Raw genomic sequence first — 27,200 nt, forward strand, 5'->3', positions numbered from 1 at the left:
GACGACAGGCGTATGATAATCACTTTTACACGTGACTCTTTATAAGAGAGTGTGCACATGCATCTTGGCTTTGTTTTTTTTACATCAGAAAATTTCAACAGGGGTGTGTAAACTTTTTATTATATATTTTATATCCACTGTATATGACAGAAGTTTACCTAGGGACGAGCTGGCATCTTTTTTCTTCTGATTCTCCTCTGTCTGCTTGTCGTCCGTCTGGGGGTCTTTCGTGAACTGCTTCCGCACCAGATACGGCACCAGCTCCCCCCGCAGCGAAGAGATGGACCTGGGGCCGAACAATTCGTCTCAACGTTCAGAAAAAGTACGACGCCGCTTTTACCAAATACAGATAACAAATCGAGCAGTTATTTCATGATTGCGGGAAATAAATGAATAATTTTGAAAGGGCTTAGATCTATATCCTGCCTGCGGCATTCATCATATCGATGCACTGCTCCGGGTCTGAATAGACGACGACTATTTGAGGAATCTTTTCTTCGTTCTTAGAAAAGGTTCAAACAAAAGGCACAATGGGAGACAGAAGAGGACGACTATGTCGCCGCAGTGTGGATTCTAGTTCGTGGGCATCTCGCAGGTTTAAAGGGATCAGGATGGAGCACGGATTGTAAAAAGCACCCTGTAAGCCTGGGGCCGAGTTTCAGCGGGTCCCTAACCATCGCTCCTCCTCAGGCTCGCCGCACGCACCCTCACGCTTCGGTTCCTTTTTTTTTTTTTCTTTCGGCCAAGATTAGCATTTCCATCTGAATGCCGTGAGAGAAACAACAGTTACTCTGTCCGCTTCGCTCCTTCGCTACTCTGTGCCTCGAGAGTGAATGAGAGCGAGAGACATGCAAGGAGAGAGAGAGAGAGAGAGGGAGGGAAATGATACCAAACAAAGCAAAAGAGGGGGGAAAAGTCAGCCTGGTTTGATGAGAGAAAAGCGGAGCTGGAGGAACCAGGATGGATGATGACGGCATATTATTTGAAACGATATTTAGGAGTTTCGGAGAAGCGTCGCACTGGATCGTGAACGGAGGACTGACGGAGATGAAGGGTACCCCGAAAGACGCCTGATTATTTCTTTAGCCTGTTGGAAAAAGCCAATACGTGTGCCCACCTTGTGCTCAACACGTTTATTCCAGTCTCTTAGAGCTCTCGCTACCAATAACGCGCTCAGGTGGGGTGTTGTAAATGTGCTTAACACCTCACAGGAAGGCTTAACCAGCTCAGAGACGGCTAACACACACACACACACGCGATGTTTGTTCGATAACGCTGTGAAATTCAAGTTTTTCTAACAGTCGCGTTTCCACCCGCATTCCTTCGAACTTCCTTTGTAATAACCGTTAAGAGTGAGGGCGGAGTCGCGTAAACAAGCCAAAAGAGGCGTCAAAGGTCATAATTCACGGTGGGAAATTCCCCAGACTTACTTGTTGTCGACTAAAAAGTCAACCACAGATCTCTTAAAGCAGTACAGGTGGGCGTCCAGGAGGCCTGTCTTGATGTGCATCCTGGGATGTCTGAGAGAGAGAGAGAGAGAGAGAAAGAGAGAGTGGGCGAGAAGAGACTGAGATTCGGGTGAAAACATTACAGGAAAACAACCGCCGCTAAAGTGTGCAAATAAAATCTAACGATCCGAAAATCTGTGCGAATCTGGGAGGCCGTGCTGGCGTTAAAACGCCGCACTGGGTCTCGTGTGGTCGACTTGAACGGAAACATTCGGCTGGCTCCGTCTTCCTCCCAGCTTGGGTCGGATACGGTATAATTAGGCGGCAGAACTCGTCTTTACGCTGCACATGGCCTTTCATTTTCCTTTCGCTTCCACTCTTAATTGGTCTCTTTGAGGTAGCGTATGAGGGTACGGGCTTAACAGGCCCCAAAAATAAAGGCAGTGGAGGGAGACGAGAGAGAGAAAAAACCTGGGAGGTGACATGAAAGGAGCACTGTTGCATCTGCGTATTGTCCACGAACACTACACGAACGTCCGCCGTCGCTTAAAATTGAGTCCTGCAACGAAGCCGGTTTGGAGGAGCGGTCCAGGCTGACGTCGCGCTGCTGCCCCTTGCTCACGCAGACCCCCCAGGCTTTTTTATTTTATTTATTTTTTTACAGCCTGCTGCTGAGACGAAGACGTTCCTGGAGAGTTTAGAGCCCCGGAACAAGGCCTCACGAAATGGCCGCCTGAAGGATACGGTGACTCGTAACGACGGCCGACCCGGAACACAAACGGCATCACGAGGCAAGTCGGCGGGTCAAATTTGACGACGTTAGCGTTAAAACCATGGCCGTTAATTAATCTGGAGTTGGTCCTCCCTTTGCTGCTATAAATGACCTCCACTCTTCTGGGAAGGCTTTCCACTAGATTTCGAAGCGTGGCTGTGGGGATTTGTTCCTGTTCGGCCACGAGAGCCTTAGCGAGGTCAGGTACTGACGTCTGGGGCGCGAGCCTGCGTTGTGATTCGTCCCAGAGGTGTTCGGTGCGGTTGAGGTCAGGGCCAACGTGAAGCAGCGACTGCTGCGGAATTCAAAAATGAAGCTCGACAGACTAATGCTGTAAATAACATCACAAAATATTCACCTTAAAATGTATTTCATAAGCCTCCCAGAAAATGTTCATTTAAACTGACTCTTAAAATGAATCACTTAAAGTGCACCTAGTAGGCTTTTTCTAATATCACCCCGCACATAGTGTGTTATCGAGCTGTTTGTGAATGTCAAAAGTCTGCAGAGTTTCAACAATCAAAGCGCACGACAAACGGAGTTATCGACTCCCAAAAGAAGGAACCGATTCTGAACAGCTGAATCGATTCGTTAATGATTCCAGACTTTACTTCCTGTACTAACCTACGTAGGTTTGTAACAAAAAGCCCCGCCTCTGGTCTTCATCGGCCGCTCGCTGAGAGCGGTAGACCAATCAGAGCAGAGTATGCTCTCTGAAAGGAGGAGTTTAGAACGAATCATTTAAAACGGATCACTGAACGAGTCGTTTGTGACACTGAATTCGACGTGCTCTCCTGTAAAAAAAAAAAAAAACAGAAACAAAAAAACAAACCAACGTGTGGATACTTTCGTCAGCTTTGCTCACAGATTTTAATCGATGAAAAATCTCACTCCTTGAGATCCTCGATGTCTCGGATTAATGAAACGATTCACATGTCCGTTGCCTTTAAAAGGACGACGCATGTAACGGTTGCTTTACGGATTTAACGTCGGACTCGGACGGCATTCCGTACTTCCCGAGCGTATTTACAGCCCAGAACGTAAATTTCAGCATGACGTTTTATGGTGAAGACAGAATGTCAGACACTGTTACTGGAGTCGGTATTGCGCAAGAAAATCGGACTCGGGTCCAAGTCCGGAATCGCGCGGAAACGTTTTTACTCCGAGTCCACCCGAGGTTCTCGCACGACGTCCGGGTGCCAAAAACTCGGCGAACAGGCCCTTCGGGAGCGTTTTGGATATCGGAGTATGATCATCGGCCAAGATGACGGGTATCTGATCTGCAAACAGACGTTCAGAGCCAGATGCAGGTGTGAACTGCTGCACTGTGACATGAAACCCCCATGTCTGGAACGGAGCACTAGATTAGATGATGTTACCAAATGAAGAAGACGACTTTTCTTTCTAGCACCTTTTACTTGTAAGTACTTGTTCCTTCGTACGATAAAACCGGGTGACCGGAAAAATAAAAAACAACATTAATTATTAACATGAAAGAAAAAAACGAACAAACAAACAAAAAACCCATTAAAGCGATGGTATGTTTGTGACCGTTTATTTTAAATGGACAAGCTGTAGATTTTCTGCAGAGAGAGATGTAAAGAGTCTGGGGGCGGGGAAAAACAATATGATCCCTTTATCCATGAGCAGAGCCACTCGCTTTCTAAACGTCCACCTATTAGCGAATATCAGAGCAGGAATAAGGTGAAGGTGTAAAGTTCCTCAGACACAGAGAGCTGGTTGTGCGAGTACAAGAAGCTGAGGTTATATGTAGGTGTGTGTGTGTGCGTCAGTGTGCTGCGCCTCGCTCCTCTCAACGTGACATTTATGAAGCGAGAGAGCGAGCGAGCGAGAGAGAGAGAGAGCATATGAAAAGCATCTCCAGGAGTTTAATAAAAGCCAGTGTCACAAACATGGCTCTGTTTACTCACGCTGAACCGGAAAACAGATCCACACACATAAATCAGTGTGTAAGAGAATGTACACTATGATAACACAACAGTTGTACTAGTTAGAAGGGAGGGGCCCTTCCTGAAAAGCAGTGATTTATACACCGTGTGTGTGTGTGTGTGCGTGTGCCTGTGCTCACGGCCACATCTGGTCCCAGTGTGTGCGGCTCCCACGCGTGCTAACGTGGTGTCGTTTAAGCTAGGTGGAGATTATGCAGAGCCGGAGGAAGGGATTAAAGAGCACGACGCTGATTTACGCCAAGCTTCCGGCGTGTGGCGACACGGCTCCGGCACCCGGGGGCCGGCGGAGCGGAGATCGGGCGGAGGGTGTGGGGAAAGAAAACGAGTCGGTACGGTGTTAGAGTGAGAGGTGCGATTTAAGTGCGTTCGGAGCTCTGAACCTTTCTCATTTATACATCTGAGCGTCTGAGGATTAAGGATCTTGATAACCCAGATCCTTGAACCACCGAGCCACCACTGCTCCCATCCCATCTCCCACCGTCGCCATCTCCACCAACAGACTCCTTATGAACCATACGATCGCGTTACACGCAGACGGATTCCCGCTGCCTTGTGCGCATCGACACGGACGCACCTGAAGACGGTATGAATTGTAGCAAAAGAACCAGGTGTGAAAACAACCGACATATCTGTATAAAATAAATAAATAAATAGGAATGATTTCTTTCAGCCGTTTTGTCCGGCGAGCGTCTACGCCATCAAAACACGAAGGCCTGCACTTCAAGCATAAATGTATTTTATTGAACAAATATATACACCTAGCTTTTATTAGGAACTCCCAGATACAGGGTTTGGCGGGTTGTACGCTAATCGTAGGGTCGGCGGTTCGATTCCCGGCCCGCGTGACTCCACATGCCGAAGTGTCCTTGTGCGAGACACTGAACCCCGAGTCGCTCCCGATGGCACGCTAGCGCCTTGCACGGCAGCTCGGCTACCATCGGTGTGTGTGTGAATGAGAACCAGTGTAAAGCGCTTTGGAGCCGCTGAGGTTAAAAAGCGCTTTACGAGCAGACCATTTACCGTAATTCTTACCGAGCTCGCTTCTTATTATAGTCTCACAGTAACTGTCGGAGTAGCCCCTGCTCTGGAGCTGTTTGTAATGCTTCAGACCAGTGACGCAATCCTCACCAGCCCCTGCGTTTCCTCTCTGCTCTGTCCAGATGCGACAGAAGTGGCAGGAGAAGCCTCGGGGCTGGCAGCTGACTCGCGCTAATGGCTTTAACGTCTTTCTCAAGTCTTGCTCGAGTAGCGTCGCGGCGTGATGAGCTCATGAGCATCGCGGAGCGCAACCGCTCGTGAGGAAGAGCCGGAGAACCTGCGGGCATGACGGACAGGTTGGGAAATGTTAAAAAAAAAAAACATTCGCGCTCCGAGTTCTGGAGCGAGCGCACACGCACTCACACAGGAGGCGTGAGAGAGAGAGCGAGAGAGACTTACTTCTCAACTGTCATCAATTTGTGGCGGAAAGCAAAGCGAGGGTGTAGACGAGAGGAATCTCGTAGACATTCTCAAACCGTCAAATCAATTCAGGGGTCAATTAACCGCACGTGTGCGGCGTGTTCTCGGGCTTCGGGGGCTCAGCACGTGCGGGACTACACAAGACTAACGTAGAAGAGGATAACTGATTAACAGCGTACTACGTAGGTGTAGTTATATGACTCCTCAGGTCAGATGGGCCTGATAGCATGCTATGTGCTTTTTACCTGTCCTCTTCATACAAAAAAAAAAAAAAAAAAAAAGGACAGTAAGTTTGAACCCCATCGTCTCAGTCCGTTTTTACAGCCTGCACCTCTCAAACGTCTGGAGAGACTACACCGTGTTCGACCTTCTATTAAATGACCCGGAGAAATAACTCAAGGTGATATACAGCGTATCCTGTCCAGACTGACATGTTGGTGAAGATCCTGTGGGAGCAGGAAGTAGCTCAGCGCTGATTCTTCAGTATAAAGACACCCCAATAAGCGGTGAGCACGGTTCAGTCTAAAACCAAAGTGAACTGTCCGAAACGCAGGACAATGAAATACGGATGACGGAGAAGGGACAAAGCAGGGGGTTTCGGGTCGATTATTGGGTTCCTAGGACAGGTAAAGCGTACGCGTTATAGTCATGTGACCTACCGTCACGTACGGTCTAAGCAGAGATCCCTTGCGATCCGATCCGATCATATGTTCGGTCCGATTATTATTATTATTATTATTATTATTATTATTACTGCGGAAGGGGTAGCTCAGTGGTTAAGACGTTGGACGACTGATCGGAGTTCAAATCCCAGCACTGCAAAGCGGTCACTGTTGGGGCCCTTGAGCGAGGCCCTTAACCCTCAACTGCTCAGATGTATACATGTAAGTCGCTCTGGATGCCGTAAAAATGTAAATAAATAAATAAATAAATAAATAAATAGTATTATTATTATTATTATTAAATTACCATCATGGGTTTCTTTCAGAAAAAGCCGAGTCGGTTAAAAGTACACGTGCTGTGCATACGTTGTAATTTTGGGCGTCGGGTTGGGGGGGAGGCGTATAGGGAACAGCTCTCTGGTCAGTTAATCCGACGCTCAGCCCAAACAGCGGTGCAGAAAACTAAGCGACTTATTGACAACTGATGACAAAGCAATAAACCCCGGCGGGTTTTTTTTCCTTCCTCTTGGCGAGTAGTCAAGCTCATCAAACGGCACGTGGCTTTATCGCGTCGAGGAATCTATTAATACGGGAGATCTGATGATCAGATTATCTTAATTCAGGACTGAGCTGGCTCACACGACGTACCTTCGTGTATTAACCGCAAGGAAGTGAGCGCACTGTACAATGCGTACGAGCCCCGGTATCCGTTTGGAAGGGTTTCCGTTCCGAAAGCTGTACGCGGAGCAGCTCGGCCGAAACGCGACAGAGAAAGAGCTTTGTAAACCAAACATTCACGTGTCCGTGAGATGAGTGGGGCTCTGCTTTTTTCCGAGAGTCGTCAGCTCTCCTTCGGACCCGCAGACGGAACGCTCGCTCGAAGAAAAGAGGGAAGAAAAGGAGAGACTTTAGAGTGGGCGAGGGAGGGAGGGAGGGACGGTGGAAGGGTGGCCCCCGATGAGGCCTGCTTAACAGGCAGCTCTTGTGAAGGGCCAGCAGCCGAGCGAGGAGGCCTCTTGTTTTTATTAGCCGTCCCACACAAACACAGGGTCAGAGTCCTGTGATGCCCGGGTTTTGTTCCGCACCCCCGCGTCAGCTCCTGCAAAAACACCGCGGGTCCGCTGTGACTGCTTATCGGTGTTACGGGTGCCGTAGGTGGTAGAATTCTCCCCGCACTCAACAGTGGACCTTTTAGTGCGGTCGAAAAGCAACAGTCTATACTCTCCCCTGCTGCGGAAAGCGCCGTGGATAAACACTCGTTTAAAATACTCCTCGGGTTAACGTTAATGTCCGTTTCTCGCGCTAAGACTTTAAGACGTCTTCGCTTCCGTGCTTTCCTTTTAAAGACGGCACAAATAATAATAATAATAATAATAATAAAAACCTCTAATATTTTGTACAGAAGGCAACACTGGTCTCGGCTGAATTATCATCATATTATGATTGCCCAGACCATCTCAGGTTAATTGAAATATTCGAGGTTTTTCGGGATTTCGCAGAAACGAACGCAAAATCCAGAAAACGAGGCTTGGATTATGATCGGCGTCCACCACGCGCGTCCCTGCGAATGGGACACTATAGGAACGAGGGGAATGTGAGAACTCGGAGAACTCCACTGGCACTTACTTGCGCATGATGGCCTTCCTGATGACGAGGCCTTCTTCCAGGTCCGCTTCGTTAGCCATGAAGAGGAGCCGCTTCCCCGTGACGTCCACTCCCACAAAGTCCCGCTGCTCTCCTGACGCGGCACAACAACACACTCGGTCAGTATACACTCCAGTGATCTGGTGTATTGAGATGCTGTGCCAGCACTGATTCGAGAGGCGTATATAATCCTAGCATCTACACTACACGTGTACGACGATGAAGGCTGATGGAGATCACAGACTAAAAACCTTTTGACCAACAGATGCTTTTACTGCTTGTAGCTATTTATATTTACACACCGTTCGTACACAGCTGGACTGCTGCAACGCGCTACTCCCGGCGCGCCCGGCCCGCTCCATCACACCCCTTCAGATGACTCGCAATACAGCAGCACGTCTCACGTCTTCAACCAGCCCAAGAGAACCATGTCACACCCCTCTTCATCTCAATCCACTGGCTTCCTGTAGCGGCCCGTATCAAACTGATGCTGGATGCTCACCTACAAGACCCTGTCTGGAACAGCGCCCCCTACCTCAACTCTCTCCTGAAGCCCCACGTTCCCTCTCGCGATCTGCGATCGATTAACGACCGACGCTTAGTAGATCCCACTCAGCGTGACTCAAGGCCCCTTTCCAGAACCGTCACACTAACTGTTCCTCAGTGGTGGAATGAACTCCAACCTCAATCCGGACCGCAGTTTTAAATCCGGGAACTGTTGTGGTACCGTTTTAAATCCAGGAGGTACTGTTTTAAATCCAGGAGGTACTGTTTTGGTACTGTTTTAAATCCAGGAGGTACCGTTTTGGTACTGTTTTCAATCCAGGAGGTACTGTTGTGGTACCGTTTTAAATCCAGGAGGTACCGTTTTAAATCCTGGAGGTACCGTTTTAAATCCTGGAGATACCGTTTTGGTACTGTTTTCAATCCAGGAGGTACCGTTTTGGTACTGTTTTAAATCCTGGAGGTACCGTTTTAAATCCTGGAGATACCGTTTTGGTACTGTTTTCAATCCAGGAGGTACCGTTTTGGTACCGTTTTAAATCCAGGAGGTACCGTTTTAAATCCTGGAGGTACCGTTTTGGTACTGTTTTCAATCCTGGAGGTACTGTTTTGGTACCGTTTTAAATCCTGGAGGTACTGTTTTAAATGTAGGAGGTACCGTATTAAATCCAGGAGGTACCGTTTTGGTACTGTTTTAAATCCTGGAGGTACCATTTTGGTACCGTTTTAAATCCAGGAGGTACCGTTTTAAATCCAGGAGGTACCGTTTTAAATCCTGGAGGTACCGTTTTAAATCCTGGAGGTACCGTTTTAAATCCTGGAGGTACCGTTTTAAATCCAGTAAGTACCGTTTTAAATCCAGGAGGTACCGTTTTAAATCCAGGAGGTACCGTTTTAAATCCAGGAGGTACCGTTTTAAATCCAGGAGGTACCGTTTTAAATCCAGGAGGTACCGTTTTGGTACTGTTTTAAATCCAGGAGGTACCGTTTTAAATCCAGGAGGTACCGTTTTAAATCCAGGAGGTACCGTTTTGGTACTGTTTTAAATCCAGGAGGTACCGTTTTGGTACTGTTTTAAATCCAGGAGGTACCGTTTTAAATCCTGGATACCGTTTTGGTACTGTTTTAAATCCTCGAGGTACCGTATTAAACCCAGGAGGTACCGTTTTGGTACTGTTTTAAATCCGCAAGGTACCGTATTAAACCCAGGAGGTACCGTTTTGGTACTGTTTTAAATCCTCGAGGTACCGTATTAAACCCAGGAGGTACCGTTTTGGTACTGTTTTAAATCCTCGAGGTACCGTATTAAACCCAGGAGGTACCGTTTTGGTACTGTTTTAAATCCGCAAGGTACCGTATTAAACCCAGGAGGTACCGTTTTGGTACTGTTTTAAATCCTCGAGGTACCGTATTAAACCCAGGAGGTACCGTTTTGGTACTGTTTTAAATCCTGGAGGTACCGTATTAAACCCAGGAGGTACCGTTTTGGTACCTTTTTAAATCCTGGAGGTACCGTATTAAACCCAGGAGGTACCGTTTTGGTACTGTTTTAAATCCTCGGGGTACTGTATTAAACCCAGGAGGTACTGTTTTAAATCCTCGAGGTACCGTATTAAACCCAGGAGGTACCGTTTTGGTACTGTTTTAAATCCTCGGGGTACCGTATTAAACCCAGGAGGTACTGTTTTAAATCCTCGAGGTACCGTATTAAACCCAGGAGGTGCCGTTTTGGTACTGTTTTAAATCCTCGAGGTACCGTATTAAACCCAGGAGGTACCGTTTTGGTACTGTTTTAAATCCTCGAGGTACCGTATTAAACCCAGGAGGTGCCGTTTTGGTACCGTTTTAAATCCTCGGGGTACCGTATTAAACCCAGGAGGTACCGTTTTGGTACTGTTTTAAATCCTCGAGGTACCGTATTAAACCCAGGAGGTGCCGTTTTGGTACTGTTTTAAATCCTCGGGGTACCGTATTAAACCCAGGAGGTGCCGTTTTGGTACTGTTTTAAATCCTCGGGGTACCGTATTAAACCCAGGAGGTGCCGTTTTGGTACTGTTTTAAATCCTCGGGGTACCGTATTAAACCCAGGAGGTGCCGTTTTGGTACTGTTTTAAATCCTCGGGGTACCGTATTAAACCCAGGAGGTGCCGTTTTGGTACTGTTTTAAATCCTCGGGGTACCGTATTAAACCCAGGAGGTGCCGTTTTGGTACTGTTTTAAATCCGCGAGGTACCGTATTAAACCCAGGAGGTGCCGTTTTGGTACTGTTTTAAATCCTCGGGGTACCGTATTAAACCCAGGAGGTGCCGTGGTACCTGCAGATATTGTGTGTTATGTTCATTATACCGTTTGATTCGGTTCATTTTATTGCCAATAAAAGAGTTTTTGATTTAGACTACAGATTCTGAATATTTGATGATATTCAGTGATAATCAAACCTTCAATGGAGGGCAAGAAATAAACAATAAAGAGGGATTCGAGTGTACAATGCTCCTGCCATGTCGATCTTGCCATGAGACGATCTGCCTGTAGGGGTTGAAAATGATTTCGTCTCCACACTTTTACCACACAGGTTGGTTTCAGATCTATTGACCCAACAGGGTGTTGATTTTTCACCCATCACTGGTTAATCATCAAGCCATTCATGCGCTGGATTGGGTGTGGTGAGCTAGGTTCAGACGAGCAACCTACTAGCCTGATGCTTTTTTATTTATTTTTACACTTCTGTTTTCATTCAATTCGACTCAATTTCAGCAACCGGACAGAAATATGCACGTCGATCTTTCCGACTGTTAAAGGTTGTGACCTGACTGGCTCCCTGAAATCAGTATATACAGGGTGTCCCAAAAATCCCCACACTTTGGGGAAATGAACACTTTCACAAAATGGCTCCCAAAATGATTCATACTTTTTTTCTTTCTTTCCTCTGTCAGCCTTTGAAGCGCACCTATTATAGTTTTAAACCCTCATACGATGGATTTACACGCATCCGAGATCAAAACACACTTTAACGTGCTCTTAATTTAACTGCAGCGTTACCTCTTCTCCCTCCAGTGTCCCTCCAAACGACTCGTTCAGTGATCCGTTCTATACGATTCATTCTAAACTCCTTTCAGAGAGCGTACTCTGCTCTGATCGGTCAGACGTCCCAATCTGTTGTGATTGGTCTACCGCTGTCGGCGAGCAGCCGATGAAGACCGTCGGTCCAGACCAAGGTTGTTTTTTTTTTGTTACAAACCTACGTAGGTTAGTACAGGAAGTAAAGTCTGGAATCACTATCGAATCGATTCAGCTGTTCAGAATCGGTTCCTTCTTCAGGGAGTCGATCACGCTTGACGTTTCGATTTTTGAAACTTTGCAGACTTTTTTTTTTTACATTCACAAACAGCTTTAACACACACTACATGAAAGGGAATATTAGAAAAAACTTAATAGCCTGTACGGCATGGCATGAGTAACAGTACCTGCTTTCTTCTTTCCTTTCTGCCCGGGGACGGTCTCTGTGAACTCGTGCACTTTGCTCATGAGCATGGAAAGCGTGGCATTGTGGGCTCGGAAAAGATCCACCACCTCGTGCAGAGCCACGTCCGTGATCAGGTCACAGCTCACCACCAGGATGTCCGTCTGAAAGCAAACCGCAGCGTTGTGGATGTGTGTGTGTGAGAGAGTGTTACGGGATTGTAATTTTAGCTGTTGATGAAACGCAACCTGAGGTACAATGAGTGGTCATGTTTTCAGATAAAACTAGAAATTAATCCATCTATGTTCTAGAACACGTAAAACCTGAACATGACAGGAGTGTTCTAAAGCGACTCACGTAAACACCTTAATCGGAATATGATACGTGTTATTCAGAATAAGGTCAGTAGTTAGATTACTGCCGTCCGTGTGAACGTCGTCATTGTGACAGTGTGTCCACAGGACTGGAGTGGAGAACCGGTATACTATAAAATATCCTGGCTTGGTCGATGGAAAACCTGCACAGACCAGCTTGTACTATCCAGACCTACAAGACCCGTCATGTCCAGGGGTTCAGAACAGAAAACATCCGGAGATGTGTTCCAAGGGTTGAGAGTAACTGTCGTATCCCGGTCCATCACTCCCAACGACTTCCATTTTATCTGTACGAGAGGCGTTTACCTGACGTAGGCCTCGTTTTAGCGGAGCGCATTAAAGAGATCTGGATGAGACATGATCAGAGTCATTCGTCATGTAGTGAAAGATGTCTTCAGACACTACTATGCTCCAAAACTCAGGTACACGTTATGCCGTGCAGTTAAGCACTTCAAGACCATTTCATATAGCATACATGAAGAGCAAACCGCAGCTCCAAATCCTTCCACGCCAGTTCTGACGCTTCATAAAGACTCCTCGCTGTACGAAAAGCCCCCCCCCTGTATTTCTCTTGACGACAGTCACAACAAAAGTCGGGTTTATAACGCGACGGCGCGGATGACGTGGGAGCCGGGGGTCGAGCTGCCTCCGTAAACACTTTCGCTCTGGCCTAGCCTTCATCTGTGCGCGCAGGTCTGTACGTGTGTGTGAGCGAGCGCAGGCGTGGAGGGGAACCCGGCGATAAATCCTGCTCGCCTTTGCCATTGTTTCTGTTTAAGTTGTCTGGTTCCCATCTGGTCTGCCCATCTCGAGCCTGTGGATAAATAAACTGCGGAGCACGAGTGGTCGAAAAAAAAAAAGAAAAGGGGGCCTGTAAGACAGCGCCTGGCTCTGCGAGAGCTGCATGCCTCATTGGGGAGGCCCTGCCGTGACGCTCCAGCTCCGGTTCTCTCCCTCCTCTCTTTCCCCTCTCCCTCTGGGCACACGGCCGACCCGAGGACACATGCTCAACAGATAAAGATGGACAGAAGCCTGACTATTTGGAGTCTGCTACTAAACAGCTACAGCACTGCGGCAGCATATACACATATACAAAACAACAAACTATTCAGGGCACGTCTTTTAGAACCCCAGTGCAATTTGAACCACCGCGTGGGAATGCATATTGATCATACGTTGGCTTTTTCGCTTTGTAGTCATATATAGCTGTGTGCGTTCCCTTATCAGAACCGATTCTGACGAGCAGAGGAAACGTCCTGGCCGTTCGGGACAGGATGTGTGCGCCGAGTGACGGAGCACGAGGTAGAGGTAAAGGACGGAACGAACACACGAGTCAAAACTAATTACGGTTTGAGAAGTATTTATGCAACAATTGCGATATGCTGAAAGACTGGGGGGAAATGCGCACGTGAAAGAATGCAGGACATACGATCGCATCCGCCGCCCCCGACACGCAACAAATGCGAGTCCACTCAATCAGTGTCACGCAGAACCGACCGCTCGACACGAACACGGCAGAGCTGTACTACTATTTTTGTTTTTTTAGCTCGGGACACGACAACTGGCCGGATGCCCGAGGGAGCCTGTGTCCCACGCGCTGCAGGGTGGACGTGCAAGCGTGCAGCGTCCTGGTCGTGGGGACGCAAGGCAGCAGGTCTCCGAGACTAGAACCGTTCAGACTCAGAACACCGCTGTGAGACGCGGAAAACAGTGAGGGAAGCGGAGAGAGGGGGATGGGTAGAAGAGAGGAGAGGAAAGAGGGGGTAGGAGGTCAGGCCACCCACACACTGCTGTAGTTCTGCCTGACTGACACCCCCCACCCCCGGGGTGCTGCCAGGTGAGACCACCCAGAAGGAGAGGAGAGAGGGAGGAAGAGGGTGGAGAAAGAGGAGCGCAGCACAAGTGAAGGAGGCCACGCCGAGTAAAACAGAGACAGAAAAAATAATCATGTTTTCGACTCGCCGTAACTCGTGCGAGTAAAAATGACTTCGAAAAATAAACAAATACCTCGGAACATAAATCATCATTTGATCGGTACTGGAATATAAGCGTCCCTGCTTGCGATTTCAACCTTTCAAAATATCGCAGCGTTCGAAACACCGCGGAGATCCAGATCTCGGCTCACGTCTTTTAACCTTTCACCCGGGACGCAAGCGGCTTCCGAGGGGACGCGCTGCACGCGGTACTGGAACGCTGAACGATAGAACCGTTCCAGAGCTCCTGACCGCGGAACAGTGTTCGCCACATCCCCGGTTAAGAGAACGCAGCATTACGAGTACCCCGTGAACGTGGGCCTTTCCTCCACTCGACACACGTCAAAGTTTTGGCACACTTGCTTCAATGAGCTCATTCGAAATACTCAAAAACGTGTAAATCTCACACATCTAATCGAATCCAAAAGGGCACGAAAATGTATGTTTTACACTTAATATGTTTTACCCTTAATCGTGAGGGCGAGCGGAAAGATCTCGTTAGGTTCTGTTCGGTCTGCGGTACAACAGAAGGTGTTCTAAAACATGAACAGCTTTTGGTACCGGAACTAGCGGTGATGAGCCGTGCGACGGTTTATCGCGTAACGCCGGGATCGCACGCCTGGTCGGTCCTGGTTTACAGCACGCCAGATCGGCGACACTTTTAGACTACTCTCGGCTAGGCGACGGATGGATGGACAGCTTTATTAGAACACGTTGCGCATCGACGTCGACTTCAAAGCTTTTGTAGTCGTCTGGGGTGCGTTTCTCGACACGCATCGTGTGTATGACATGAACCTCTAGCCCCATTCCTGACAAGACCTGGCAGAATTCTGCGTAAGACAAGACGATTCCGTTTCTGCCTAAACATTGACTTAAGGCGTCACTATGAGCCCAAACACTGGGTAATGAAAGAGCGCTTTAACGGCGCCGCTGTCGGATTCCACCGTTATACGCGCGTTTGTTTGCTAAGGGAGGATGAGAACGCTAGGTGTATTGTCCATGTAATAAACAGGGATTTGAAGCCCCCGCTGCCAGCTGCCGTCTCTCAACACTCAGCGGACTGTTCGTGCAGTGGACGCCTCCGCCGCTCAATGCATTTAATCTCTCGTTTTTCTCCCCGGGATTAGCGATAAACGCATCTGCGCGGGCTAGCGTGCTAGAGCAGGCCCTCCTCTGGAACGTTCCCTTTCCAGTGCATCAGGGTTTATTATGGCGGAGTTAATCTCCTGTGAGGAGGCACATGTTTTTACCATCCCTCCCTCAAAATCCCACGTTCTCATGCACGGACGAGGAATGAAATGGACCTTAGGACGCACGTATACACAAGATGGGCTGTGAATGATATGGATGTTATTATCGTGAGCCCGGCGTGACAAAAAGCACAGAAATATATGCGGCGACACGTTCTGACTCCCTAATAACTAGCAACACATGACTGTAAATCCGACACCTGTCCCCGTCTGTTCACGTGGAAACCGTCACACGTGTGGACGTCAGGTCTGGGATTCGGGACGGTCCTGAAAAAAACGGTTTGCGGCAGGTGACCTGAAGTCATGGATCAATGAGTTAACAGAGGTACGCATGTCACGTGGTAGCTAGGTGAGGCCACACACACACACACACACACACCGCCTGTACACTGTTTTCCCTCCCAAAGCCTAAAGCCCGAGCGTAGAGATAAGAGATCGTTAAGGGCTACATCTGGCTAAACCTTCAACACACTTACTAAACATCAACACTGGTGCATTACTGGACCCGGTTCTGCTGAAAGCATACCTTCCAACAAAAAGCACTTTTTATATACTAGCGCTGTGATGTCTTGCCTGATTTAGACAAAATCAAACAGAACAGCGTATCAGATCGGACTCGGGCTACTCTGGAGAAACCGACCGAACGGCAGAAAGAATGAACAGCCATAACGCCGGGGATCTGAGCCAGGATCCGGCTTTCTGACCGGGTTCTCTACCGAGCGTGCACTTCAGGCGTGTACGCAGTTCCTCAGGCTTGACATATTTTCCAAATACACTGAGGGGAAATTTATATACTCGTACACTCCCGGCGCATAATATTCACTCCAAATGTACACACGTTATGTCTTTCGACGTACTGTTGACATGTATACATGTACGACCGCTCAAAAGTTTGGAGGCCGGAATGTTTTTTATACGGACGACTCGGGGGGGGGTATTTTCCGAAAAGCAGGGGATAAGAGTCTGGCGGCGGTGTGAACTCCTCTAATACTGTCTAAAAATCATCTCGAGGGAAATTCCTCGAGAAATCGATCGAGAAAACGCCAAGAATACATTTCGGGAAATCCTAGGCAAAAAAAAAAAAAAAAAAATCTACTTTTTCATCTACTTTGAAGATGATAAAATATTCAATTGTTTTGATATATTTGGGATTTTTTAAAATATTTTTTTATCACAACATAATTCCCATAGTTCCACTTGTGTTACTCCAGAGATTTCATGACTTTATTATTAATCTAAAATGTGGAAAAAATTTAATGAAATAAAAAAAAGATTGAACGTGTCTAAAGATTTGACATTTTCACTTAGGGGTGTACTCACTTTTGTTGCCAGTGGTTTAGACATTAATGGCTGTGTGTTGAGTTATTTTGAGGGGACAGCAAGTTTACACTGTTACACAAGCTGTACACTCACTACATTGTAGCAAAGTGTCATTTCTTCAGTGTTGTCACATGACAAGATATCATCAAATATTTACACAAATGTGAGGGGTGCACTCACTTTTGTGAGATACTGTGTGTGCGTGTGTATAAGGTGTTGATGAACTGCGTATTACAGCCGCTCTGACAGCACTGCTGACTGGAAGACAAATCGCAGGTTTACATTAACACACTTGCTCTACTACGCCAACACGTATACGCTGCATTACGCAGGGACGTGTACGGCAGATACTCCACGTGAACGGGAGACCGAGTAATCCCTCTGCACTCCCTATGCTGAGATGGTGAAGGTCTCCGTGAGGACATGTTTATCTAACGTGTTCACGTTGAAACGGTTAGACACAAAGCTGCCCCGTTATGTCTTCTCCCACTGGAAGCTCTTCGGGACGGAGGGCGTTTTACGGTTTCTCTGCAACATAAACTCCACCCCCCCCACCTCCCTGTCTTATTAACTTCAAGGCTGAGAAAAAACAGGAACTAATCTGTTTCGCAGATGTTCCACAACATGTAACTAAACAGATCAAAAGCATAAACGTTTCGCCGTTTAATAAAGAATGGCGTAAAGGAACAAAACACTTCAGCGCACGCTGCTATAGGAGCACGATCTCCTTCAGGGTCGTGACGGCGTCACACTGAAGTGTTTTATCCCTCACACGTGTAATGCATTGTTCGTATGAGCGCGGTCACTGTGAAACTCTTGCCTTGATCTTCTGCTGAATGTGTCGTAGGGCGTCAGCGGTCCCCATATCCACGTCCTCCTGGATACACACCACGTCCAGCTTCATCTTCACGTCCAGCTTCACTCGCTGCTCCGCACTCAGGGCCTTCTGCACTTCTTTCGTGGTGATCACTATGACCTCTGAGGCAGGGACAACATTAAGGATTAAACACCTGAAGCACAACCACAAAGCGTTCTCTAAATGTACAGACAGGGATTCGCCGCTGAAATCGATTTATAAATCAAAGAAGCGAATAAATCGGTGGCCGATTTGATTAAACGTAACCGGAATCGGAGAAAAGCAACACTCCCGGCCGGGAGAAAGTGCTGGAAGTTTCATTTGAACTTACGCTCGAGCTTCCGTATTCAGCACGGCCCCAAGTGTCGGAATCATAGTCCGTACAAGATTTTTCGTGATCGCTGCTCGATTTTTCTGCGGCCTGCGAATTTTTTTTCCTGCGTGAAATGGCGAGATTACAATTTGCGCGAAATTGTTTCGCGGTGATGTTTGCAGGTGAACTGGACCTTTCGGCTGTGCTCGTGTTCGAATCGAAGAGGGTTCTGGCCGAACGCCGTGACGTCGCCACGACGACGCGTCTCGGCCCGGACCCGCCGGCGATTCTGACGTTAAAAATCGCACGCTCCTCCGAATAATCTGGAGTTCGCTCGATATTTGTGTTGGGTTTCTGCGCTCGCGAAATCGAGAAATCCCGGAGGGACCGGAATCATGTCTTCAGTAATTTTGGTTCTCTTGAAGGAAAAAAAAAAAAATTGGATTTTATAATATTTTCTTTCGCGACATTATGGTTGCGAGCTGCTTAGGCAGTTACCCAGTACTGCACCTATTTGACTTATAAATAAAACATAAAATCTAAACACACAAACTACTAAAAAAAAAAAAAAACACCTCAATTTATTATTACTATTACTATAATTCTTATTATTATGATTTCTGCAGTTGCATTAGAAGGACTGCTGAAAGTCCCCACTTTCCATGTTCACACCTTCCTTCACTGGATTCAACAGAGGGGTGCAAACTCATGCCTAGTGTGCACTGTTCTTGCTTCAGTCATGTCCTGGAACACGAGTATGCATGTCCTATCTATTTCATTTAGAGCATCCCAAAAGTCCAAGGATATTTCACAAAGATAATCCCAAGAGCGATACAAGCGAGGCGAATTTTTACAGCACTGAAAGTTGACCGTTTTGTAGAGCGCGAGTTTACGCTTTAAGTACAGAACGCGTGGAGACAGAGGCAGAGCTGGACACATTTTAAATACCTTCATTGTTAAAGACTTGCCAAAAAGCCCCTGCGCCGGGGCCAACTGGAAAAGCCTTTCCTAGAATCCTGCTTAAAACACACAAACATTTTCTTGCAAAGTTGCTTACACTCTGTAGTCCGGACTTCGTAAAAGCGAATGCGGGCTCTCGCTGGCCGGGATGTTGGCTGTTAACAGGGCATACTGTGCTACAAATAAAGGTACACACTGTGCTGCCGGCCAGGCAGAAAGCCACGGCCACAAACTTCATACCGGCAGGATTAGTCAATATCAGCTAGGTGTAAAGAATAAACATTTAATTATCATTAATACCATAAAGCTCAGTCCGCAAGCATGTATGCCTCCTTATCCCTACTTGGCTTTAAAAACATGGTAGGGGTTTTCCCCCCCTAGACTGCAGTTTCTTTCTATTCGGCAATTAAAGCATTACTGAACAGTAACTCGGGGAGGAATCTCGATATGTTGGAGAATTAAACAGAACGAACAGCTGAACATTCCGGGTCAGTTCACGTATAACTGGGTCAGGCAGTGGGGTCTGGATCATCGCACAATGGTATCAAGAGAGTCAGTGTCAGTCAGAGAATAACCAGGTGCTCCTCTCCGCTCCGGTATCACTTTCTTCATAACTCCCCCTGGTGCAGGCGCTCTCCAATACTACATTAAATCAGGAAATTCTTGAAGGTTTGAGTGACTGAGTCAACATAACAGTTTATTTCCAGAGTGAACCATTAGGATCTGATACTCTTTTTTTTTTTTTTTTCTCCTTTTCGAAACAGTTCGTTTTCTAATAGATATTTAAACCGGTATTTGCATTCGAGACAACCCTATCAGTAAATATCCATCCATATGGATGCTTGGAGCCTATCCCAGGGAAATCGGGGCACGAGGCGGGGAACATCCCCCGTTGGACGGGGTGCCAACACGATTCACACACCACAGATGCCAATCAGATTACAGCACATGTAGTCTGACTAGTACTTCAGACTAGTACTTGGTAGACCCAACCATTGCTGAAATCCGCGCTTTAACCACATATACCTGTTAAAAACTGCCTGAACTTGAAATTTCAACTCGTAAACTTGCTCCTTCCTCGTTCACAGACGTTAAATCGACATGGCCGGACACACTGTGTACCGTATAGCGTAAAGTCCGCTTCTCTTCTCTTCTCTAAAATGACTTCATGGCAGTATTGGTTTTAGATCAGTTTAAATACAGACTCAGAACATGGTGAACTCTATAGTCACTGTTTTTTTTGAGAAGGTAACCATCAACATTAGAGTTAGCACAAACGTTAGCTGGCGAGCTTGTTGCTAAGCTACTCACTAACGTCCGCTCTAGTTGCAGTACTGCGATTTCAGTCCAAGAGGTTGCGTGAAGGTTTGAAGAAGTTCACTAGTAGAACGGCACCAGTAGCTTTTTCAAGACGCATCCATGTTCTCGTGTTGAATGTCACAAGGTGGGAAATGATTTACTCCAAATTGCAAATCAGCCTACTACTTACACAATTCTGCTGGGGTAAGTTCCTATCAGCTTAGCACATCCGTCCGGTCAGATTTGCCCCACGTTCTTCAGGCGGACTGGACGGTTTTCGGACTGCGATTTTCAAACGGTGTCACAGATTAGCAACGGGATTCAGCCGTTCACGTGACCACTGTAGAACCTTTTCGTTTTTAACCACTCCTTTGGCGTTGTGTTTGGGACCACGGTCCTGCAGAAAGGTGACGTCTCTCCCAGTTGTTTTGGTTTCTTTTAAATACTGAAGCAGGTCCTCTTGAAATACCCCCCCAACCACGGTATATTTGCTGCGTACATTCTCCCTTCAATTCTACCAATAAGCCCAGGAACTAAGCATGCAAAGCATCCCCAGAGTACGATGCCACCACCACCATATTTCACTGTTGGGATGGTGTTAATTGAGGTATGGTGTGTGTTAGGTTTGCACCACGCATAGCACTTTCAAACTTGCCCAAATACAGTACCTCAATCCTGGTCTGACCACACCGATAAACCCGCCATCCTCACTGGGTTACTCGCATGCTTCCGTTTCTTTCCAGCTACACTCCCATAGGTAATATCATCTCAAATAGAACACTAGTGTTTATTATTTTTACTAACCAGACAGATAAGCCGCTTCCTAGTCGACGGCGCATGACGTCATACGCACGTTAGATACCCAGAATCACCGACACTAACGTTCTTCACTTTACTGTTTATTTTATATAGAAGTATTTATGCTGTATTTTTTATAGATGCACAAAAAGCTCTTAATTAAACTACAGTTCTAAATGAATAATATATATTCTGGTGTGTGTGTTTGGTTCTTTAAAGTCTTATATAGTTAGACAAACAGATGTATAAAGTTTTAGTCTGACGTTTATATTTGTAACACTCAGTTTGTGGATTTTATTTTAAATAAACGGGGAAAAAAATGGAACTGAAAGTTTGCCCCGCCCCCATCCGATTAATCAAAATAATAATAATAATAATAATAATAATAATAATCGCCCAACTAATCGATTACGAAAATAATCCTAAGTTTATACGAGTAATACAGCACCTTGACATTCAGGGTAGTCATTACAGAATTTAATGGCGCGTTCGGACCGTAGCTGTTAAAGTCGTATCCGTAGTCCGCGACTTAAGTTGAAGTGTGGAGAAAGTTATTCGTACTCCGGATCGGTTCACGCACGTCCTCGAGCGCATTTCCTGAGCGGCGCGATCGCATCATGATGGGCGTTTGCTCGATTTTTCTTGAGTGTCACGGGAGGGGGTTTTTCAGCAGTGTCTAGATAGACCTCCTTTCGACACAAGATCAAGCGACAATTTACCAAATTAAAAAAAGAAAAGAAAGACGTACACGACTGCACATACACGCGAATTCGCCAAACATCGAAACAGAAGTCTGGCATGTTGCCACGTGAATATTCCTAGCAATAATTATCACGTCACGCACCGCAAATTTGGTTTAACTGAACAAAATGGCTTTCGGCATGGTTATTTCTAAAATAGCACTTGATCCAGTACATCCCTTTTTTTTGTTTGTTTTTTTGCATGATGAGCTAGATCGTACTTACAACTCAAACGCAGCCATGAGATGCTAAATCCATGTAACGTGTGCATGGGAGTCAGGGCATTTTATCATGAATGTAATGTGATGTTTTGTTTTGTTGAGTTGAATTACTAGAATAGATCATTAACGTATTGTAATAATTCATATAATAACAATTTAATGCTAAATCGGTTAAATCGATGTGTTCTCCTTTAAAGGAAACGTTTATTTACATTGACATTGATTCATTTAGCAGATGCTTTTATGCTACCATGCAAGCTTTAGAATTGCTTTCTAGAGAAGCAAAGTGCACGGAGTAGAGGTGCGAGTTCTAGTGTAAGGTTGTGATGTGGGGGTCGGCGTTTTAGGGGTTAGTGACGTGTTCGTGTAAGAGGTGGGCCTGCAGCTGTTTTCTGAAGCGGAAGTTCATTCCACCGCTGAAGGGCAGTTCGTGTGAAGGTTCTGGAAAGGGATCTTGAGTAGGTCACGTCTATGATTTGAATGATAAGCTGACCTGGTGCTAGACGTACAGATGAGTCAGTCTGTGTAACTTTAAGTAAGCGTCGTTCGTAATTTTATCCGTCGGAGATACGATCACGTGTACCTTAAGCGAGCGTCTGTTTTTAGGAGCACACTCCAGTACCGTAAGTCTTGTACTCGGGTCCGAATGCTGCACGATTTCAGCGCTAACCGAGTGCGCGTAACTCGATTGTGATACTCGATACGGCCGGTGGTAATCAAAAGCAGCCGTTAAAATCAGACGCGTGAGGTAAACGTTTCTGTTCCGACTTTAGCGCGGCGCCCGATCGGCACCGTACGACCTCTGTGAACATATACGGGTGTAAACTTGTACGCCACTCACTTCGGGATGCCGGTGAAATGATAACAGTGTGTGGGCTGCTTAAACTGTCTAATACTATACATCAAGCGCCACACTATACATCCTAAGGCAATGACTTTTAAAATTACAGACCAAATATTTGACTTCACATGGTGGGTGTTCTATAAACATTCCTTATATATTGTCCTTGTCTATTCTGTCAGCACTGCCTCCATTTAATAAACGGCAACGATGATTGGCTAAGGCATCGTGAAAGATCTTTCACTTGTTGCTCCTGTATACTCCCCTCGCTCGCACCCCCCCAACTATCTGCACTGTCAGGCTCATTTATTACCAAGAACCCATAAAAACTATTTTTCATGTCTGTTATTTCTACGTGTCGAATATTATAATTACAATCCCCAGTCACACACACACACACACATCCCTTTGTTAGAACAGCTTAAGCGTTTACAGATTTATAACCACTGGTTTAAAGTCAAATGAAATTATTTTCCACTGATTATGTTCTCGCTCAGTTCTATGCTGCTGGGAAGATTTGTTCGAGAGCACAGCAAGTCCTCTCTTGTATCCGTTTGCTCGGGGCCATTGATTTGATTTGAAATAAGAAGCATCAGAACTATTCATAACAGTTCAAATCTACTAAAGTTTTAAGTTAACAGGACATTTATTGATCTATTTGGTCGGGATATTACATACAGACACTTCAGAGATACCGTATCCCGAAGGGCTCTCTATTTGACACCTTAAAGTTCACCTGCAAACATGATAAATCCTTGAAAAAATGTACAATTACGCCACCAGATCAATCATAAATAGGTTTATCTGAGCCCGCTCGTTTCTAATCAGCCGACAAGGCTGCGCCCGGGATTCGTTTCGTTTCTGCTTTACTTCAAAATAAAGACTACGGGGTGTCTCAAAATTCTCCATACTTTGCAGAGGTGAGCACTTTTTAGCAAAAAGTCTTCCAAAGTCTTTTAAAAAGTTAAAAAATACTCTCTATCACCTCCTTTAGGGGAGGGAATAACCCTTTATTAATCACATATACATACGCACAGTGAAATTCTGTTCTTCGCATACCCCAGCATGTTAGGAAGTTGGGGTCAGACATGATACAGCGCCCCCTGGAGTAGAGAGGGTTAAGGGCCTTGCTCAAGGGCCCAACAGTGGCAGCTTGGCAGCGCTGATGCTTGAACCCCCGACCTTCTGATCAGAACCGCTAAGCCACCACTGCCCCCAGATGTTATAGAGAGCATTTAATTGGACAAATACAAGACAAGAAAGACGACAGGTCCAAAAAAAAAAAAATGATCGTTGAAGATGGCATCACTTCACCCTAAATTTTAAATAAAGTTTGGAAACGTTTGTGGGAAGCTCGGCGACGGTGACGTTGAAGTCGGGCGACCGTGACGTAGTCCGTTTATAGCCCGTGTGGACTCTAATGTTTTCCTTTCTCTAACTCGGGCGTCTCCGACCTTTTTTTATAGCGGACTTCCAAGATGCCGAAGCAATTCTGAGGGCTCCGCAGGAAGGTGGAAGGCCATGATTCGAAGACACACTAGTAATTCGATATAACGTGGAGCGATGGTGCAGGTCTGTTTACCTTCGAATCCGGCTCTCTCCAACAGGCTGAGTGGGTACCAGATGAGCGGCTTGTTGCCCACAGGCAGTAAAGGTTTAGGGGTGTTATACGTGAGGTCCATCATGCGGGACCCACCACCTGCAGCCATCAGCACCGCCTGCAGCTCCATCTTCATCAACTGCCATACAAGAGAGCATACACACTTCGTTCACTTCGATCAAATCAACAGAAGGTTAAGTGAGACCGTTTGTTTACGTTGATGAGTAGACATAACGTCACAACATTCAGTCCTTTCCTAACGTGACATCATCACGTGTCATATACCCAAGAAACTCAGCACGCATTCAATTACAGCAGCACAAACATTCAACTTAGCAGGCTAACGTCGATTATTCGGCTTAGGTCATTTATAACACAATACATTACACTAACAGCCGCGTGCTAGCCGGCTAACTTACTGTTACCTGTCCAGTAAGCAGTAGCGCATGCAAGCTACAGCGCTGTTAGCATGCAGGACCAGCTCCGACCGGAATGAATAACTCCACGACTGGAATGAAACAGTCCCGGAGAGGTAGTCACCGAATGTTTAGGAAATATCCAGCAAAACGTCCGAGGCTCTATACTAACTGAAAGGAATTTTTATTTATTTATTTATTTATTTCCAGCTTCAGTAAATCTCACTAGCTAGCCAAATAGCTAACATGATGACACCCGTGCCGTTATTTTGAAATGTCCGGAGGGAAACTTCAACCAGGAACTTTCGTTCCTAGATCCAAAAAAAAAAAAAAAAGGTTCCAGTGCTACTGCTGCTATACTGTAATGTTATAGTGTCTTAATAAAATATACGAATATTTAACACATTATTGTTGTATTATTATTTAAAAAATAACAATAATAATAAACAAACTTTTTTAAATATAAAAACAAATAAAAAAGTATTATTATTATTATTATTATTATTATTATTATTATTATTATTATTATTACTAGTGGTAGTAGTAACAACAATAATGTGTGTGTATATGTACAGGTGCAATCAAAACGACTCAACCGCCATCGCAAATCAGGTTCACAGACGTTCACGAACAAATCAAACAAAAGCAACTGGAATAGTTCAAGTGGTTTCCCCCGAATTCAACTGAAAATGCAACTTATAATGATTTCTCCAGTCTTAAAATGACCCCCCGAATAGAATCCCTCACAACAGCACAGATATGCAAATCAGGTGTTCTACACAGTTCTACACAGAACCTGTTTTGCATATAATATAATTCAAATATTCAATTCAATTCAATTGCAAGTAAGTAAAGTTTGATATATATATATATATATATATATATATATATATATATATATATATATATATATATATATATAGATAGCGCCTTTCAAAGCGATGTTTACAAAAGTGCTTTGCAGAGAACATATACAGTAGATACAAAATAAATAAATAAATAAATAAAATCAAAAGTAAGAATGAATAAAAAAAAATTAAAAGCAGTAAAAGAAATAAAAGGAAATAAGCCAAAAGAAATAGAAATACAAATAAAATCAGATGGAAATTAAATGGATTGAGGAAAGGCAAACAACAAATTGTTGTTGTTGTTGTTGCGGTTATCGTTAGTCACATTAAGGAGCAGAGAAAAAAAAAAAGATGATGATAATGATGACAGCTCATCTTTAATTTCTTTAAGAACATACACGGGTAAACTAAGCATGGGGGAAAGTTTCTGAAACTTATGATGTCGCAGAGGAAACCATTTATGTAGCCTTTTTTTTTTTTTTTTCTAATGATCGTTTATCATGACATTTTAGCTCGGGTTTTTGTGCCAAAAAAAGAAAATGCTCCCTGTACTCCACTTTACTGCAAATTTTAGGTAGTGCGGGAGAAACGTCTCCACCGCTGCACATCACCGTTCACACAGCTCTCCTTCAGTCAACAGACATGGCTCAAACCCCAATCCACAGCCCTCCAATGTAACAGCAAATTGAACTCTGGGAATGTGGCTCGGCTTTGTTTTCTCTGGACGGGAGATGAGCTTCGTTGGTCGCTGCCTGCAGAGGGAACCCTGGAATAACAGGGCAGGCTGCCGCACCCGCTTTGTAAAAGACGTTAAGCCACACTGAAAGATTAAGTCAAAAGATAGTGACTAGAGATTATGAAGAATCTGAAAAGTATTTAGATTCTCCGTCCAATATGTTGTGCAAACACGTACCTCCGTGTGTGTTTCCACAACACGCCGAACACGCGTTCTGAAAAGCAGCCTTTCTAAAGGTTTATTCGGTCACCTTGACATTCCTTCCTTTGAACAGACAAAACAGTGTGTTAGCGCCGAGAGTCGTTTCAGACCACCCGGAAAATCCTGCAACGATGTCGCAACCACAGTTTACCGAACACACTGCGCCCATTACGAGTCGCCCGAGGACATTTCACCGGCAGAATCACGTTTAATAATCGTAAGCGGGCGCAGAGGAAAAAACCAGCGCGGCTATCGTTTACATGTTATACCCGGCTTAACACACACATTTCCTTTCCATTTAACCGTGCGAAGGTAATGATGGTAAATGATGTTGACGACGTGCATCAGATTAAAACTCACACCAGGGGTTTACGGGTACGGGTGCGGCGGCCTGCTGGGTGTATGTCTTTACAAACAGAGCGTATGTCTACAAGCCAAAAACAATAAACAGTGTGATATACTAGTCTGAACAGAAAATATACACGATGCTATCTATAGTTCTGCAAGGCTAAAGTATATAGGTTATAGCAAACGTT

At 45.6% G+C, this 27,200-nt stretch overlaps 1 protein-coding gene across 1 annotated transcript in view; it reads right to left on the minus strand.

Moving 5' to 3' along the window:
• The window catches only part of eif2b3 (eukaryotic translation initiation factor 2B, subunit 3 gamma), a 32,517-nt gene extending 7,357 nt beyond the window's left edge, over nt 1-25,160 (minus strand). The window contains exons 1-7 of the mRNA XM_017472231.3: nt 24,889-25,160; nt 24,446-24,602; nt 17,656-17,813; nt 11,923-12,082; nt 7,937-8,048; nt 1,431-1,520; nt 159-286 (exon numbers count right to left, since the gene is read on the minus strand). Coding sequence (XP_017327720.1) covers nt 159-286; nt 1,431-1,520; nt 7,937-8,048; nt 11,923-12,082; nt 17,656-17,813; nt 24,446-24,599 — 802 coding nt within the window. The 5' untranslated portion in view covers nt 24,600-24,602; nt 24,889-25,160. The remainder of the gene's footprint in view (nt 1-158; nt 287-1,430; nt 1,521-7,936; nt 8,049-11,922; nt 12,083-17,655; nt 17,814-24,445; nt 24,603-24,888) is intronic.
• Nucleotides 25,161-27,200: the final 2,040 nt, after the last annotated feature.

Source organism: Ictalurus punctatus, chromosome 7 (genome assembly GCF_001660625.3).
Source record: "Ictalurus punctatus breed USDA103 chromosome 7, Coco_2.0, whole genome shotgun sequence".
Classification (NCBI taxonomy): domain Eukaryota; kingdom Metazoa; phylum Chordata; class Actinopteri; order Siluriformes; family Ictaluridae; genus Ictalurus; species Ictalurus punctatus.